The sequence below is a fragment of the Punica granatum genome, chromosome 2 (genome assembly GCF_007655135.1).
Source record: "Punica granatum isolate Tunisia-2019 chromosome 2, ASM765513v2, whole genome shotgun sequence".
Taxonomy (NCBI): Eukaryota; Viridiplantae; Streptophyta; class Magnoliopsida; order Myrtales; family Lythraceae; genus Punica; species Punica granatum.
In genome coordinates this window covers 36,125,910-36,144,757 of record NC_045128.1, presented here as the reverse complement: position 1 = coordinate 36,144,757, position 18,848 = coordinate 36,125,910, and the positions used below count along the sequence as shown (strand labels likewise).

The following is an 18,848-nucleotide window of genomic DNA, read 5'->3' as shown; positions in this document are numbered from 1 at the left end:
GTATATTTTCGATTGCTTTATGGCTTGTTTTAGTCTTATCCAAGTGTGCGAAGTGCAAATTGAGAGGCTTCAGTTTGCCCTCCTATATATATATGTTGTGGCGCATTATTGTGTTTCCTTTTTCGTTAAAATGCAAAACGTGAGACTACGTGGTTTATTTATCATAACGTACAAATTCTAAGCGCAAGATGTTGATGTGTCAACTAATATATGCATATATATATATATATATATATATATGATTGAGTATTTTGGTCCTTGTCTACCACGAGTTGCACACTATTATATATATATATATATATATATATATATACGTATAACGTGTATCCTTCGCTCGAGTGTGTCACAATAATAGGTATGGACGCTATATTAATGCTTTGTTCTTTTAGCGGACACAAGTCATGTCCATGGCCCCACAAAGGGATAAAAGAAATAAAATAAATAGGTCAAGAAAATACCATGAACTATAATCGAATCCTAAACTTCTCTTATATATTTTTCTATGCTATTAGGCTTCCATGGAGATAAGATGTTTTCCCATATGTAGTGTCGGCACCCCCATTTTGGTCCATCGGCTCTAAGACAGGACATCAACAAGGCTCTCGACTCAAGATTCCAGAACTCTAACAAAAATGCCGAGGGCAACAAATTAGATTTTGCGGCACACACAATTGATCCCGAAGAGTAAGACACGAATTATCAACATTCAAACCAAAGGCATTGGAAAAAGAGAAACTCACAACTCTGTATCATTTTTTTCGGTGAGAACGACTATCTTCATGGATCCTAGAGCCAAGTTCGGTATTTTTAGATTAAGGTTTGGTGAGTTGGGGACATTTAAACACAAAAATCACGTTGAGAGCCCATTCGAACAAAGAGATAAAATTCGTTGGAGTTGGGGTGCCCAAACAGTGAATACAGCAGCTCGAGCATGGGATTCGATACATCATATCACGATCAATCTTGAACCTAAAGGAAGACTCTCATATGCTTGACCTAGAAAATCGAGTTAGGTTCGATTTGACTGGTCACTCATCCCAAGATTCAATACGGAGAGAGAGTTATGAATTTTTGAGCACACCATGCACAAAACAGTTAAATCGGGACAGATTCTGCCAGTCGAGAGAGAAAATTCATATAAAATTCAATTCTTCATATTTTCAAGCACAGCCGACGTCTTCGGATTCCCAATTCACTTAAGATTCAGAAAATCAAGAAAAAGGGGATGCGTTTTAGGCCAGATTAGTACATAATTAAAGGTTTCCCCACAGATCAGGACCAAATTTCCCTGTTTTGGCCAGCTATTGAAGAAAAATTGTTTTGGGCACTTCCCGAGGTCAAACGAACTTCAAATTGTACGAGAATGTGCCTAACTCGTGTAGGGATCAAGGAAAAATATCAGACAGGCTGAAAGGTTCATGAGCAGCTCAGAACAATTTCGGATGCTCAGGTCATCCCATGAGCTGCTGATCACAGCGCAGTTCCCTCTGCTTTCCCGTTTCATCTCTCCTCTTCTTCTGCAGCTTGCCTGTCCTTTTCTGCTCTCTGCCGAACCTGACCTTCCTCTTTTCCTCTTTTCCGTTTTCGGCTTCCATTCTTCTGCAACAAGCAGCGGCTGCCCACCCCCAGGCACCCCTGCTAGAAAGGGTCAGAACAGACGAAAAAAGACAGAACAGACGTTGGGGGGATCCTCAGCTCGTTGGCCCCACTCATCCTTCCCCTCAGCTCAGAAAGACTCGCCCTCAGCTCACGAGACCGGCCCTCAGCTCAGCCCAAAACCCTCAGCGGACTCTCAGCTCGACACCCTCAACCGCCCTCAAACTCCCTCTGAGCTTAGAAAAAATGGAACCCTCAGCTGACTCCGGTTTCTTCAGTGGACTCCCCTCCTGTAGGCCCTCAGCTCACAAGCCTTGCTCTCAGCTCATTCTCATTTCCTCACCCAGCTCATATCGCTCACTCTCATTCTCCTCAACTCTCAGCTCACTCCCTCTTAACTCTCAGCTGGTCCATGGACAGACAGACATAGCGATCTTCCTCATCCCCTCTCATTCACTGACTTTGTTGCCCTCGATCCTCCTCGAGTCTCCTTCTCCGGTCCCATCTATTCTCCTTCCCTGGACATGCTTCTCGTTCCAACACTGTCATCATCTCCACAGTTTCTCTTTTCTTCTTCCTGCTGTGGTCTGACCTTCCTTTGGGCTCCCTCGGCTGCTCCACGACCAGATCGACTCATCTCCTTCTCACTCGGACCTGGAACCTCTCTACTCACTCATATCTTTCTCTATCTTTCTCTCGATTTCTCCCTCCTTGGATACCTCCAAAAAAAAAAAATCACCAACGTCTCCATAAATCTGATTTTCCTTTTTGTTCTTCTATCTCCTGACAACTCGGTTGGGGGGGATGAGAACAGTCGAGAGGACCTGAGCCTCAACCAGCAGCTTCCACCATCCAACATCATCACCACATTTGCTATAACCGAAACAGAGGTCGACAACTCTAGATGTGCAAAAGGGCGGGGCTCTTCACTGACATCGGCAAGAAAGCCAGAGATACATTGACGGCTAACTATGCCGACGATCAGAAGTTCTCGATCAACACTTGCAGCGAAAATGGAGTGATCCTCGTGTCAAAAGCATTTAAGAAAGGAGGATTATCAACAGAGATTATTCCTTGATCATTCGTCGCCCCTGAAGCTAAGTTTCCCTTTGCTCTCCCTTCTTTCCCTTTAATTTATTGCACCTCTAATTTGCATTTTATTTTTTTTCACCCGTTTCAGCTTGGGATTGAAGGAATACCTAAGCTTCTGGAGTTCCTCCTGACTTCGATTTGGAAGAAGTACGAAATCCCGGTTTAGTGACGTGATTAGGACTCCCTCGCGTTGATTAATTCAATGATCATGATGATATTATGAAATTCTTGTTTGATTAAAACAGCATGAATTGGGTTGTTAATCAAATTTGACACTTAAAACTGAAACATGCAATTTAAACCGACTTGAAATCAAATTTGAATGTTTAGCCTGGTTGTTTGAAGCGAGAATCAACCCACACGAATTAATTTCATACTCACTCGGCTTTAAATGAATAAAATTGATTAAATTCACCAAAATCGGTGTAATTGATCAATTGGATTTAAAATCAACAAATTAAATTTATTGTGATCATGTTTTGTGCTTAGGAATGTTTAAATATATCTTTAATTAAAACCACACACAAATCAGTTTAATCACGTAAAGTCGATTAAAAATTGGAGTTAATTTCAAAACGGTGTGAAATTAGAGTTTTATTAGGCGGTTCACCAATGGCCATTCCGATGGCTCGAAACTCGTGAACTAACGCATTCGACAAAATTTTAATTAATTCAAAAATTACAAGCCCATGGTAATAAGGACGTTCCATTTGGCTAATTAATCCACTTGGCTTTTTAATTTTGCATGAATCGGTAATTAACCGATAATATGCATTGATAAGTTGCAAACATGTGTTAGTGCCCTTTTCGAAACTCATAATTTTACAAAACCAGAGGCGCGCGGTTCGATGTGGCATTGACGTCTAGGAAGGACTTGCGTGTTCTGACTCAAGGTCTCACTTGATTTCAGGTAACTCGAGTCGGGGCTCGAAAGTTCTTTTTAGATCACTTCCGGATAGATTGACCGGTTCTTTGGCTCTTTCGGGGTTCTTGCACAACCCTGGAAGATCCAAGGAATTGATCAGCACCGGTCACAGGCCGAGGTAGCCCGTATCGCGTAATCTCTCTTTTTTGAAACAATTTTCACTACAAGGGCAAAATCGTCTATTTGTAATTTAACGACACCCCTAGGGTTAGGATAAGGGAAACACTACGGTATTAGGGTAAGGACAGGCTACCTGTCCAGGCGTAGGTTCATATGCATGGCCCTCCCTATTCGACATATGAGTTTCTGTTATCCTAGCGTAATTTTGGGTGTTTAGGTCGGGTATTTTGACTCAAAATACAAATATCGGACTAATCGTGCACTCGGCTTAAGACAAAATAGGCAATAGTGGGTTAGGCACTAGGTTCTAGGGTTTTCGGGCAAAATACATCTTCTGTAATAACCTATAACAATCATAGTATCACAATACTGAACAATCTTAAAAACAACCTACAAACACGAGACTTGACTACAAATATCATGTCTGTCAGGTCCTCTAAAACACCGCCGAGTGCTACATACCATCTCCGTCATCCTGTTTATCTGTTTAGGGTAGGAATTTGCTTGCCAAACAACCCCGGTACATAACCTGATAAATCACGTAAATACAGCTTTTAAAACACAACTTTTCTGTATTCATCTGTTTTCATATACTTTTGTCTGTTTTTCTCTATTTCCTTGCGAATCGAGTCCGATCCTTTAGGATACGATTCACACGAGGTCCAACGCCCCTAGCCGTCGATCACGGGGTCCAATATCCTCATACACCGAGTGCGCATCTTAATTTAATTTTCAATCTTTTCCAAACCACATAGTGAGCACGAGTGGAATAATGACTTAACGCAAACCGATCGGGATTTAGTCGTTATAATTTGTATTTTTATTTATTTGAGAGAACAATGTAAGAATTTATTCTGTACATTTATTCATGTAAAAGTCCCGGTTGGAGAGTGAACGGTCCAAGTGCTGAATCGGTCAAGTCGATTTACGTACCTAGGGACGAGTAAACTCAATGCTTCGTGGTTTCGGTTTGCGAGGAACGTAGACCATCACGGTCCAATGAACCGTTGCGTGAGGATAGCGAACCGATTCCTCGATGTACGAGCCTACTCCTTTCTCGGGTTTTTAGTCTGAATCGACCATTTTTTTTCGAATTTACGGTGTCTAAACGGGTAAGATGAGCGGAATCTAATTAAGCGGTAATTAAACTAAAAATGGCAAGTCTAGACAAGCTAGAGTACCGATAGGGCGTGCGGAATATAGGCCTGCACGTAATAGAACCCCCGAATTCGGAACATCGGGTTCCGCAGACCATATGCTTAGCAATTAGGTGTACCCAGTACCCCTAGACACGGGTAACTACCGACCCTTGATTTTTGGGTCGTAAAATGGTAGGTAGCGGCTCCTCACGCGTATCTGTCATTCGTCCCTTGGAAGGTGGACACTCCCAAGCCATGCGCATGATTGTACGCATGCGGGCCCCAACAAGAAGAAATTTGGGTCCGTACAAGTAGGTGAATGTTTTTCCAGTCTGTGAGAGGATGAGATGCTTTGGTTCTGGAAAAAATATTGGTTGAGTATTACTCATTTATATTGAACGAATAGCAACCAATCAGAATACTTATAAGTAGGAATTTAATGGGCCGTCGTGAGTCCATTTTGATTGATCAATTATTATTTGCTATTATAAATATGACCCAAGTCTTCGGCCAAATTATAGTTTGAACTTAGATCTCCAATAGTCGGCAATGGATTCATCCAAGTGGTGAACGCCGGGTTTGAAAATGGCCTCAATCACACCGACACATCCACAGTGACAGCGTCACTGCACCAGGCTCCTTTTCATGGCTGACCCTCTCCTCTGTGCCGACACTCTACTCTCTTTACTCACAATTCAAGTGAATTATGTTGAATGAAAGTATATTATTTAAGATCAATTAATTTATTCGAAATTTTTCAATAATTTACTTGACGGTGTCGTCCCTTTAATGTTCAAACTGACAATGGTGTTGGGGGGAGGTATCTTTCAGTTCCATCTTATTGAAAGTACTGACACTTCCATATATATTCTCATGTTAAGGTACATCAGTTCGAGCATCCGTTCATATATATCTTGAAAACTGTCATGGTAGGGTTCGAACCTCGAAGAAGAAGTGAAACTCTGGGGCAGTCCAAGGACCTAGCTAATCCGTCGTTTGCTCAACATTTGAGCACGTGTCGAATAATAAGTGCGAGTATCAAGCAAAAACATCCAGTACGGACGTGTATGGATTTTTTCAGTTGCTTTCCTGGTAAAGCCAGCACGCTCGTGTAAGAACAACGCCACTTACCATGAATTGGCAAGTTCTATGGAAAGATGACAACCAGCCAACTGACATTTATCTTCTCCTTTAGATCATGTCCGCGGCGCACTCTCAATTAATAACACCGGAGGAACGATCTTCTGAAAACTACAGCCAGCACGGAGAATGTATCTTTGCAGGTCGTACACGGAATTCATACCTTCACATATAGGACCACTGATGGATTTGCAAACCAAACATAGTCAAATTCTGAAGTTCGGTGCCTTTCTATTGCCGATGTGTTCATGTGATTAAGTTGTCGGATTCAGCACTTCGAGGAGGTTTATGGTCGAGTAGGCAATAGAATTAAGTCTCTTTATCTAATTAGTGATTCGGAGAAGTATTTGTTAGTTAGATACAAGATTTAGTACCACCATATGTGTGAGTTTGAGAAGCTGGAATGGATAAAGAGATTAATTAACCCAAGCCATGGGTATATGCGTGACCGAATTTGCGTCTAACAGATCAAACCCGAGCCACGGGTACATGCATGGCCGATTTTGTAGATGGAATTGAACCCACGCCGCAGGGTACACGCTTGGCCAATTTTGTGTATGATATTGAACCCGAGCTGCGGGGTGTATGCGTGGCCGATTTTGTATATGACATTGAATCCATGCTTCGGGGTACATGCATATCCAGCTCTCAGGTAACTGCATGGTCAATTATGAATTGAAATGTAATAGTTGTGGGAGGAATTATTTAGGTGAGATTATGAATGTAAATTTCGCGAACGAAATTTTGTGAAGGTGGAGAGATTGTAATATTCATGGTTTTTTTAATTAATTTTGTAATTCAATATTAAAATTAACAAACATTCTGCTAATTTGTATAAAATACTCAATATATATATATAATTATTGTATTATTGCAAAGAAGTTTATAATAACAAAAAGAAAGAAAGAAAATCAGATGAAGGAGCACGTAACGTGGATACCGGTCTTGTATTATATGTTGCGTTAGTCTTCCCCTTCTATGGTTTTATTTAGGAGGACAAGTTGGGCTCTCCATGGCGTGAGTTGCTTGCTCTGGGGCTGCGGCCATAAGGGTGGCCATTCTGGGCCGAACTACTTCATTAGTCTTGATAATGCCCAAGAAAATGAGCCTATAAACAACAATCATCCCTAGCAATACCCCGAGATCGACCCACTTCGAGTGGCCCATATCGACCTCCCATATATCCCTCAGAATTTGATCGCCGTTGATCGTCCCCCCTCGACATCCAGGTTGGCTCGGGAACACCAATCCTTCAAACTCATTCTTGAACATGCCCTGGTACGCGTATCTGTGGAAGGAGATGTAGTACAGTGGATACCTCCAGAAAGGTCCTGGGAGGTCATCAGGCAATCTGAAGAAGCCTCCACCCAGCATCATTAGTCCTTGAATTCCTGCTCCCACGATTATACCCATCAGGTAGTTCGGGACTAGGCTTGCCACGATCATCATCAGGCTCTCGACGAGCATCATGCACGCGAACAGCACTAACATGTAGCACACGTAGTGGTCGAGTCCCTTTTGAAGTCCTGGAAGGTAGTACGAGATGACTCCTGGAATGAGCGAAATCAAAAGTAGATATGGCGCGGATGCAAATGTGTTGCTCACGACGAATGCACTGGCTCCGTAGTGACCATTCAATCTTTCCCTTCCGAAAACCTGATTTCAATATGTATCCAGAGACTATTAGAATTAACAGTAAGATATACATAAAATTCTAAAAATGCAAAAATTATAGCAATGGTCCTAAAATTTTATTGATTTTTGAAGGTGTCATAAAAAGTTTTAACTTTACAAAACCGAGCCCTAAATGTTTTGCTAAATGCCTTTTGCAAACATTTAGGACTCGTTATTGTAAAATTAAACTATTATAACTCACTTTAAAAAAAAGTAAATTTTTTGGACACATGTTGTAATTTTCTCATTTTAAAATTGATGGTTGAAATGAATTGAAGGGGCTTACATTCATGTCCTCCACAAAAGATGGGAATCCACCGATTGACATGAAAGTGAGGAATGAAGCTACGAACATGATTAGTGCTCCTCTTGCCTGTAAATTTATATGTCCAAAAAATTTGATTAGTTTCTACTAGTGTAACTTACAAGTGAATATTTTTTATTAAGAAATTAACAAAAAAAAAAAAGGATTTTCCTTGTTGGGTCTAAGCAGCATGGTATATACCCAACACGCATCTAAATCTACCTGAATCGAACCATAAGTAGATCCAATGTCATAAAATAGGGTACCGAGACCCGCTGTTAGGGTGATATAAATAGCCAGGCGCAACCAGTAGTAGCCCTTGTCTCGGTACATATTCAAACAAGACCTTCTTGTAAGGACGGAACATTGAGTCAAGAAGCCCGCATGTTTTCTCTCCGCCGGTATTCCCTGATCCTTGGCTTCCTGTAGATCGCCATGCCATCCATGTTAATCGGAAGTCCTCAAATAAAATTTGTGCGTTGTGCTGATCAATATATATGTAACTAGCGGAAGATAAAGTTTCTTATTTCACAAATTCGATCAGATCCATGTGCATATTCATGAACAGGTTCGAATCACGGGCTCCCCGACAGCATGATTATGAGGATTGTTGTGGGAGTAATGGTATATACTACGTTGTGCGGTAAATAGTGAAGGATTCAGTAACTGAAGGTGCATGGAATTGTACGCCAATTTCGAGTTCTGTCATAAAATTTAATCAACCTGCTTCAAAATTTCCGCTACTTTTCTTTGAACTGCTTGGAAGTGTGCTGATTTCTGATATGACCTTGTTAGGGTGTTGATAGCTTCATCGGAGGATATGTGTGATCCCGGACCTTTCTCAATATCCTGACAAAAGAAAAATAGTTTGAAATGACAGCTCTAAAGCCAATTCTATTAGGAAAATTCGAGTAATCCACTGTGAAAACTTACCATATCGAAGTCCCTGTTAATGGTTTTCAGGAAGTGATCGGACGGGTTCTGTAGCGTCGGGCATGGGAACCCGTTCAGAGCGAAAAACTGTACCAAATTTCCACGAAAAAGAGATAATTTTCAGTAGCCAATTTCCAGCCACATGTTAATGGAAAGTGCAAAGATCGTACGAGAAAATTAATCACCTCATTTGCCGCGGAAGTGGGCCCAAAGTAAACTGTCCTGCCTGAAGATAGCAGGCACAGATTATCAAAGAGTTGGAACACTTCACTGCTAGGTTGATGGATACAAACGACCACGGTCCTTCCAATTCCGCCACCGATCTCACTGTCCTTGGTCAGACGAGCTATCCGGCTCATGACGTAGTAAGATGCTGCACTATCGAGCCCACTAGTTGGCTCATCGAGGAAGAGGAGCTTTGGGTGAGTTAGCATTTCCAGGCAGATGCTGACCCTCCTCTTCTGCCCACCGCTTAGGCCCTTGTCCGAACCCCATGTGCCACCAATTCTAGTGTCAGCGGCCTCATGAAGGCCCATCTCTAGGATGGTGGCCTCAGCCCTCTCCCTCTTTTCGGCCTTGGACATGGAGGACGGAAGCTGGAGCTGTGCCGAGTAGTGAATGGCTTCTCGGACCGTCAGGGTCGCGATCAGTGAGTCATGTTGCATCACGTAAGCCTTGGGTTCATGGAAATGATAACTATAAATTAGCTATGTATGCCATTTATCGCTAGGTTAACGACCTCGTTAACTTTCACATAATTTGCAAAATGTCACACATGATTTATAACTTACAGAAGTTCCATAAGCCAAAGCCTTCCTCTGGCCGTTGATTAGAATGTCCCCAGCTTTTCTCGTATTTGAGTTTAGCCTTCCTGTTTGATATTACACTGGTTACATGAGTAACATTATCAAATAACAATCTGCGACGTACAAAATTATTATTTGTAATAGATTGAATGGATGCAATCAACCTGCCAAGGCATCCAGAAGAGTGGATTTGCCGCATCCTGAAGGACCCATTATGGCCAAGAGCTCACCGGGTCGGGCATAACCGGTTAACCCTCGAAGGATGGGTTTGGACCCCTTTCTTCGATTTGATACAGTCACCCACAGGTCCTCCCAAGTTATGTACACCCCACCACTCTCGTTCTTTACATTGCCCGAGCCCCTGCTAATTATTCCACTCATGTCTAGCTCTCGGGAGCTCTCGATTTCTAACCGCATGCTTGGGACTCGATTGCTGAGGTTAAATCTCGAAGAACCTAGGTTCATAAGATTGAGAAGAGAAGCCATGAGAGATATAGCTAGCTAGCTTGGGGAAGTGAGTCTGGGTAGTATCTTCCACGGGCTATCACTTACTTATATGCGAAATTGATATCACTGGACATTAAAGACCCAATGTACCCATACCACGCGTGCCAATAACCCGTGAGAAATTGACTATCGACATTCGCAAATATGAAAATTCTTAAGCAGTTGTCGCATGCCAAGATATTTGGGGCAACTACCAATAAAAAGATAAATAGAACCGCCTATTATACAGTTGATTTTGATGGGCGCTATCTGGAGAACGACATACCAAATTATAGTTGTAAAATTGTCAGAAATAGCCAAAATACATGCATGAATCATTCCGGCCGCCTAGACTAGATGTAGTAAAAACAAAATTAAGCGTAATGACGTGTGACCATTGGTCATCATGGAGCAAACGTGTTTCTTGCATGGTCCAAATTAAAGTCATCAGCTTATGGTCACAATGTTGACTAGGAACATGTCAGAGACACCTCATACTATTATATGTTTGCGTCACGTTTTAAATGATTTTGTTCACTGAGAAATGGGTGTAATATAGTAACGCAAGTTTCCTACCAAGACCGAGAATTTTCAATCTCAACAAATTCTAGTTAAGAATAAAAATTCTAATATCCCTTTATTTGCTTCCTTTTCTCTTTCCATTTTTCCATTAATAAGCTCATATAAATCTTCCTTATAATCGAGAAAATAATTTTATGTAGTCAAAAATTAAATTCAGTCATACTGACATCCATCAATCAATTTCAATTTAAAGCTCATTAAAAATATGTTGTATATAAAAACAAAAGTTCCGCCTTAAGTTCCAATTTATGGCCTCTCATGAAACACATAATAAATCCACTGTTAGGATATCCCGGTTGATTCGAGGGATGAGGCCGCCAATTAGCGGCCCTGCACCCATCCTCGAGGTTTTTCGGCATCCTCCGTGGGTATCGGCTACCTCGGTGGTGGGATCGAGATCGCCGATTGGCGTCCCTAGCACCTTTCCCTTTTTTTTTCAAATTTTAGGATCAAACTGTAAAAAGTTAAAAGTTTGAGGGTAATTATGATAAAAAGAAAAATTTGAGGATCAAAAGTGATAAAAAAACTAACGATAAGCTCCCTTATTTCTCACGAAATAAATTACAGGTGTTAATTGTCGCTCGAAAAATCAAAAGGTCCAATTTATTTTAAACTCAAACTATAAGGAAATTTTTGTACTTTTCCCAGATATTTAAAAGTTGAAGCAGGCGGTGGGAACTTATCTGGAAGAAACGGGAGTAAATTTATTGACTGTACTCTGCCCAACTAATTCAAATAAATTTATTGACTGTACTCTGCCCAACTAATTCAAATAGGCCCATATAAATGCATATATATAATCATATAATATAAGAGTGGGATATGCATAATCAGTATTCAACATTTTCTTAGTTACCAAGCGAATGCGTGCCATTAACGTTAGACCTTATTTTGATGAGACAATTATATTTTAAAGAGATTTTATTTCATATATCTCATGATTTTACTGTTTTTTCAAATTTATCATATACTCTTAAAAATTTTAAAAATATATCATGGTTTATATTTTTTTTAAATCTATCTCGGTATTATATTTTCCTTTAATAAAACGTAAGTAGGCTGCAAATTTATACCATGGTTTTAATTTTTTTCTTAAATCTATCATATGATTTTAACTTTTTTTCTCAAATCTATCACATGGTTTTAATTTTTTTCTCAAATCTATTTTGAATAAAGGGACACACTAGTAAGCCGTTAAATGTTGACGGAAGATATAACGGCGAGATATATTTGAAAAATAAATGTAAATCATGAGATATTTTTGATAATTTTAAAAGTATAGGATAAATTTGAAGAAACGGTGAAATCATAATATATATTGCGTAATTTGTCCTATTTTAAATCACAAATCGATCTCCCCCGCCACATATCCTACCGAAAAATTTGTGCCACATAAATTAAGCATGTATATCTACACTTTCTTTCTTTTTTTGTTGCCAAATATGTCTACACGTAAGTTTTGTCATGACATCAGATGAGATTAATCTTTTAAAGACCAGACGATTGCATGTAATTATCTCTTAATTGTAATTAATCATCTCTCTAACTTTATATGACAAGTTAGCCAAAACTTTGAATTATATCGCGAAGCTGATTTATTTTGATTACATTTGTATCTGCGTGGTGTGGGCACTGATGTCAGCTATTCCCAAATAATTGTGATCAACTCCTAATCTTTCTTTCAATAATCTCTGGTTTTCGATGGTATTAAAGTCAAGGAGTCGGTTGTATGTCACTAAACTTTAGTCATGGCGGTCATGGGTCATGTATCGGTATTTCCATATTGATATATAGACTCATAAGCAACGAAGATAATACAACAAAGAGATAAAGTTGCACGCAAAAAATACATGTTAAAATTCTCAAATACATAAGAAAGTATTTACGAACAAAGGAGATTTGGCAATGACTTCTTATTGAATAGCAAATGAAGTGTAAAAAAAATGGAAGCAATTAGACACAAAAAAAAAAAGGAACATCTAACATTTAAAGGCTTCTTAAACTCACAGAAAATACTCTCTCTCAACGTAAAAATTTCTATTATATCTCCTTTTATAATATCTTAAAATACAATATTCTCATGATATAACGTTTCTTCCCAAAAGATAGACTTGAATTTCGAATAATAGGAGCTGAAAATCGAGTGAAAATTAAAGACACGCGTAACAAATCTTCACCTTATCTTGAATTCTCCAAAGCTCCAAAAGGAATACAACCTGCTGCCCAGCTCAATCTAGGACATTCACCGAGACAACCGAATTATTCTTTAGGTCTATAGTTGATTTTTTCTGAAAAGCCGTAAATTGAATCTTGTGATGCCCTCAAACATCTCAATGTTGAACTTCATTCTAATCCTTTAATTGAGTCGATTGTTGAAAACCATAACATTGGCTCTTATACAAATTTGATGGGATCAACTCAATAAACAACAAGGAAAAGCGGAAGATAGAGGAAATGGCACACAAAATATACATCGCAAAATCCTCAAACGCAGAGTGAAACCTGCACCCAAAAAAAAAAAAAGAGAATCAATAGTGACTTCTTATTAAGCAACGACAATGAAAGAATACAAAATGAGAGGGGCCCTCTGAAGGCGCAAAGGGCAAATCCAAAGAAGCAAAACTTAACTATATATTGACCCCAAAAAAAAAATCAAGACTTAACTCTTGAAGGCCCTCTCAAACTCATAGAAATACTCTCACTCATTAAGCGCTCCCACCACTGCCGAATTGAGTTGAGCGGTGTTTCGTAGTGCTCTCGAAATTTAGGAGAATTCAACACTTGGAGATTTGACGAGTGAGACTTGAATTTTGACTCAATTTTGTATTGGATGGTGTCTTATTACTCTTGAAATTTTGGAAAATTCAACACTTGGAGATTTGTCGAATGAGACTGAAATTTTGACTCAATTTTATTTTCTGTTTATTCTAAAATCAGATCTCCATCTGTCACAAAGATTATAATTATATCTTGACAATATATATTTTAAGATATTATAGATAGAAATAAAGTAAGGATTTTTATGTTGAAAGAGAACCAAGATTCTACATAATACATGTCGAGAGCTTTGACTAGGTGCGGTGAGATCACCTAATGTGTTTTTTTTTAATGGTTTTAGAGACCCTTTGAATATTAGAGTGTGCTTGTTTCTACTTATAATTAAGTGTTTAATAGTTAGTTACAAATTAATTATAAAGGAAAATGAATAGGAGAAAAGAGAGAAAGATGAGAGATGAATGTATCATTAAATCAAAAACTAATGGAATAAGTCATTTTATATTTATTGGTGCCTTTGACTCCTCAAAACACACCTCCTTGTCCTTATCAATCCTCTCATCTTCTTATACACTTCTTTTTTTAACTAATTATCTAACGTGACCTTAGAGTTTTGTTCGTATGATTTAGGTTTTCATACATTGAAATACCTCCTTTTTTGTACTCTTTATTATCATTACTCAATGAGAAGCACCACCAAAACCTCATTTGTCCATAGATGATTTTCTCTATATTAGAGAATTTTACCATGTATATTAGAGGATTTTACTCTTTTCCGTAAAATTCGATGGTGCCCTCAAATTGTCCTTGTCGATTACTTTTTTCGATCTGCATCCTGGTGTGCATTGAATTGTCCCAGCGAGACAGAAAAGTGGGAGAGTGGGCGATAATCATGAAAGTTTTGAATTTTCCACATTTAATTAAGTTCTGTACAATTATGTACAACGTTTATATGATGCTTTTGTGTAGGCTACACAGCATCTTGATGTCAGATCTCCGAGGCCAAAACCCTTCTATCTGCTTTTGTTATAAAATCCTGGACTCCGCTGCTGTCTGAGCCTTGCAAAAGTCTCGAATACGGATTTATCGGTGACCTCTCTGCTCGATGATGCGAAATGGACATGATTTCCTGGATCACGGGCTTGAATTTCTCCTTCAGCTGGAGAACCCCAATGAAGATGACTCGATAAATAACGACCATCCCAAACAGAATGCCGAGGTTGGTCCACTTGGAGTAGCCCATTTCTACTTGCCAAACATCTCTCAGTATCTCTTCTTCGCTAGAATAGCCTTGCCTCGTTGAAGGAATGTTCCTGGCTAGCAGCATTAGCCCCTCGAATTCATTCTTATACAGACCTTGGTATGCATACTTGTGGAAGGCAATGTAGTATAGAGGGTACCTCCAGAGGATCCTTGGAAGGTCGTTCGGTAGCCGGAAGAATCCTCCACTGAGTATCATCAGTCCCTGGTGGAAATTTAGCCGATCTGTTTAAGAACTAACTTAACTTCTTCTGACCGATGAAAATCTTATGATCAAAACTAAGATTGATCAGCACCAGTGTGTTAATGTTATACCTGGATCCCAGCACCGGTAATGAGAGCCATGAGGAAGTTTGGCATCAGACTCGCGACTATCATCATCAAGCTCTCGACCAACATCATACACGCAAACAGGGTCAAGGCAAAGTACATGAAATGCCCAATATTCTGCTGGAGCCCGACGAGGAAGTATGTGATGGCACTGGGAATTAGGGAAATGACGAGTAGGAACGGCATGGATGATAGGGTGTTGCCAAGAACAAAGGCAGCAGATCCATAGTGTCCATTCAATCTTTCCCTCTCAAACACCTATCAAATCGCATATCCAATAAGTATATATGGGCAAGTTGAATTCGATAAATCAATAATTAAGTGCCAAAGCCGAGGGAAATTTATGAATCTTCGTTATACCTTCATGTCCTCAACAAAAGAAGGGAAGCCTCCAATGGCCAAGATCGTTAAAAAAGATGCTACGAACATGAGCATCGAACCTCTTGCCTGAGATGGACGCACATTAAACAACCACGTGCATAAAAGGGGATTTCAAGCATTGATAAAGTCTAATTAACGAATACCTGAATCGAACTATAGTCGGATCCAATGTCGTAGAAGACAGTGCCTAAACCCAAACCCAGAGCAATGTATATAACAAGGCGCAACCAGTAGTAGCCTGGGTCACGACACATGTTCACAAAGGACCTTCTCATGATTATGCCACACTGCGTGTAGAAGCCTGCTTGATTACCTTTCTCTAGCGGATCTCCTCCCTTCAACACAACAAACAGTAGCATACAACAAGCTTCACTTCATGTGAAAATCGGATATGATATATATGTCTGTAAAAGCATATAGGAGACATGAAACCCGGATATATGATACTAAACTGACGATGAGTTCAAGCGAGCAGTTTTACCAACCCGTCTTTTTATCTCTGATATCTGTCTTCGAACTTCAGTGTAAGACACTGAAGACTTGTAAGATCTTATAAGTACTGTAATTACTTCCTCTGTCGAACAAAACTGTCCTCCGAATCTGCTGTCTATGTCCTGATGATAACACAAAAATCTTCCACTTATTCAAAACGCTTAGAATATTCAACCGATAACTAATCCGAGTTTAAAGAAAGACGAGGAAAAGAATTAAAATTGTACCTCATCAAAATCTGTGTTGATGGTCCTGAGGTAATGATCCAATGGATTTTGATGACTGGGACATGGGAAACCATTTCCTGAGAAAAACTAATGTAGCAAGGGATATAAATAAGTCAGCTATTCCTATGGAAAAAATCAACCATAAATGTTTGGACTAAAACGTACAAAAAGAAAATTCCGGGGCAATTTTATAAACGTATAGACCCCGTTAAAAAAAATACGGATTACATTTTCACCCCAAAGAAGTACGAATTACATTACGATCTTCCCCTTAAACTTGTGGAGTTGTGACAATTTTACCCCCGAATAGATAAGTTACCTCTCTTGCTTCACTTGATGGACCAAAGTACACCATGCTCCCTAGTGAGAGCAGGCACAAGTCCTCGAAGAGCCCGAACACGTCGCTGTTGGGCTGATGTACAGACGCAATTACCACCATGTTGTTGTGTTTGGCTAGGTCGACGATTCTCTTCATGACATAGTACGAGGCAGCGCTGTCAAGCCCGCTCGTGGGCTCATCAAGCAACAGTAGCCTCGGGCGGGTCAGGATCTCCATGCATATGCTGACCCTCCTCTTCTGCCCGTTGCTGAGGCCCTTTGTGCCCCAACCCCCAATTCGGGTGTCCATCGCATCATGCAAGCCCATCTCCTTTATCGTCGCCTCCGCTCTCTCCCTTTTCTCGGAGAGAGGGATAGAGTCGGGGAGTTGGAGCTCGGCTGAACAGTACACGGCTTCTCTGACCGTAAGTGTCCACGTCAAAACATCTTCCTGGGTCACGTAAGCCTGATATATATAGCACAAAATTAGGATCAATAAAAAAATTATTCACACTACACAAAATATGAGGAATATCTTATTATAAATAAGATGGGGTCACCGATGTGCCATATGCCAGGGGCTGTTTCCGACCGTTGACAAGGATTTGGCCGGTTTGCCTGGCCTTTGAGTCTAGGCGCCCTGCAACAAATGTAATGTGTACATCATGTATTGTGCAACTTCTTCCTAACTTCATCTAGGTTTTGTCCAAACTAATCCCAAATGGCCCACGTAATTATGGTAGTTTTTTTTTTTTTGGTAGAGAACAGGATAAAATCCAAAAGAAATTAAACGACAAAAAAGCGGGGCGTGAAGACCCCTATAAGATTACTATAGAAAGAAGGGATAGAATATCTTTCAGAGGAAAATGAAAAATATGAAAACTCCAAGAGGGATCTAATAAGTTCCGAGCAATTCAATCTCTAAATGTCTGGATGACATTCACCTCTCCCGAAATTAATAGAAACTTCAATGTGGATTTTTAACTCTATTACGTACCCTGTGGAGTTACCCATGAGAAAATTCAGTGTGGATTTTTGCAATAAAATTTAGCATAATGCCGTCTTTTTGTCACAATTATAAAAAATACAAAAAGAACCACCGAAATCCTACTCGGACAAAAACATAAAACACCAGATTGACTAAGACGAAAGGCTTCAACTTCGAGAAGGGATATATTTTTATTTGATAATTTAAAGGATCTAATTCGATTTTATAGTAGTACTATCCATGCTACATTATATATTTTGATTTTCTTATATATATATATATATATACACCTATGAATCTCCGATTGTAACTGAATAAAAAGGGTCCAACTTCGAGAATTTATGCAATTTTGTAAAATAACTAAAGAAGTGTGGGCATAGTTTCAATCAAATGCAAAGTATTTATACCTAGCTAGAATGACAAACAAAAAATGTTCATTGAGCTCCTCATATCATTTACTGTTTGATTACATGACTATAGCAAATCTTTTTCCAAGCTTTATAAGGCACTTCAAATGCTTAAATATATATATATAATGGACATCAGTTCGATGTGCAGGAAAATCTGATCGATAAGAATTGTTTGTTATGAAGGAAATGACCTGCAAGTGCATCGAGAAGGGTGGATTTGCCACTTCCGGAGGGACCCATGATTGCCAAGACCTGACCGGGCTTTGCATAACCAGTTAACCCTCGAAGGATCGATCTCGACTTACTCTTCTTGTCCGGAACCTTGACCCAGAGATCCTCCCAACTTATGAAAACAGATCTGCCTTCCAGCCCTTCGCGGGGTCCTCGTGCCGAACCTGCCTCAACGTTCTGGTCCTTATCAGCTCCACTGCTAATGTTCTTCTCCTCTAGGGAAGACATGGGATCAGTGGCTCCGAATGACAAGTTCACAAGCGTTGCAGGTGGTTATGGTGGCAGGCTTGTGCAAGAGTTAGAGAGAGAGAAGAATTTAGAGGTCATGGAGATTCGAAATATGAATGTCTTATATATATATATATAATATATATAAAGTCCCACTGGGGGATCAGAAGTCTTCACGGATATCTAAGAGACAGAGACCCCTCATGCATCGCATTGCATTCTAATCTGCTCATATAAGAGCAAAGGTTACTATTATTAGGTGAACATTGTCTTGATTCAATTGAATTTCTTTGATATAAATACCAATTAGCCATTGACCAACATGACTTGATTCAAGTGGTTTGACAATTATTTTCCTTAAATAAGATTTCAATTTCGCATTAACTGTGAATGGAGAAAATTCAAGATTTG

The 18,848-nt window shown here is 39.7% G+C and overlaps 2 protein-coding genes across 4 annotated transcripts; both read right to left on the bottom strand.

Moving 5' to 3' along the window:
- Positions 1-6,307: 6,307 nt before the first annotated feature.
- LOC116193947 (ABC transporter G family member 11-like) lies at positions 6,308-10,281 on the bottom strand. 2 transcript variants are annotated; one of them, XM_031522684.1, is made up of 9 exons: positions 9,894-10,281; positions 9,715-9,794; positions 9,109-9,597; positions 8,924-9,010; positions 8,714-8,839; positions 8,213-8,413; positions 7,973-8,059; positions 6,953-7,668; positions 6,308-6,668 (listed from the first exon to the last, which is right to left on the bottom strand). In XM_031522684.1, the coding sequence occupies exons 1-8, from the start codon at positions 10,213-10,215 to the stop codon at positions 6,997-6,999; spliced, it is 2,064 nt and encodes a 687-aa protein (XP_031378544.1). In that variant the 5' UTR covers positions 10,216-10,281; the 3' UTR covers positions 6,308-6,668; positions 6,953-6,996. The 2 variants fall into 2 exon arrangements, with proteins under 2 accessions (XP_031378544.1, XP_031378543.1); XM_031522683.1 differs by lacking the exon at positions 6,308-6,668 and having other exon boundaries at positions 6,782-7,668; positions 9,894-10,279.
- Positions 10,282-14,460: 4,179 nt separating this feature from the next.
- Positions 14,461-18,526, bottom strand: LOC116194860 (ABC transporter G family member 11-like). 2 transcript variants are annotated; one of them, XM_031523765.1, is made up of 10 exons: positions 18,170-18,526; positions 17,141-17,220; positions 16,582-17,046; positions 16,263-16,349; positions 16,029-16,157; positions 15,687-15,878; positions 15,523-15,609; positions 15,148-15,420; positions 14,973-15,037; positions 14,461-14,885 (listed from the first exon to the last, which is right to left on the bottom strand). In XM_031523765.1, exons 1-10 carry the CDS (start codon positions 18,435-18,437, stop codon positions 14,561-14,563), a joined length of 1,971 nt encoding a protein of 656 aa, XP_031379625.1. In that variant the 5' UTR covers positions 18,438-18,526; the 3' UTR covers positions 14,461-14,560. The 2 variants fall into 2 exon arrangements, with proteins under 2 accessions (XP_031379625.1, XP_031379624.1); XM_031523764.1 differs by having other exon boundaries at positions 14,461-15,037.
- Between the last annotated feature and the right edge of the window lie 322 nt (positions 18,527-18,848).

Coding starts and splice junctions, on each gene's coding strand:
- LOC116194860 (XM_031523764.1), bottom strand. CDS start 18,437: ATGTCTTCCCTAGAGGAGAAGAACATTAGCAGTGGAGCTGATAAGGAC. Junction 16,350..16,581: donor CATCAAGTGAAGCAAGAGAG/GTAACTTATCTA, acceptor TTGCTACATTAG/TTTTTCTCAGGAAATGGTTT. Junction 15,610..15,686: donor CCGACTATAGTTCGATTCAG/GTATTCGTTAAT, acceptor CGTCCATCTCAG/GCAAGAGGTTCGATGCTCAT.
- LOC116193947 (XM_031522684.1), bottom strand. CDS start 10,215: ATGGCTTCTCTTCTCAATCTTATGAACCTAGGTTCTTCGAGATTTAAC. Junction 9,795..9,893: donor TCTTCTGGATGCCTTGGCAG/GTTGATTGCATC, acceptor AATATCAAACAG/GAAGGCTAAACTCAAATACG. Junction 8,060..8,212: donor CTACTTATGGTTCGATTCAG/GTAGATTTAGAT, acceptor ATAAATTTACAG/GCAAGAGGAGCACTAATCAT.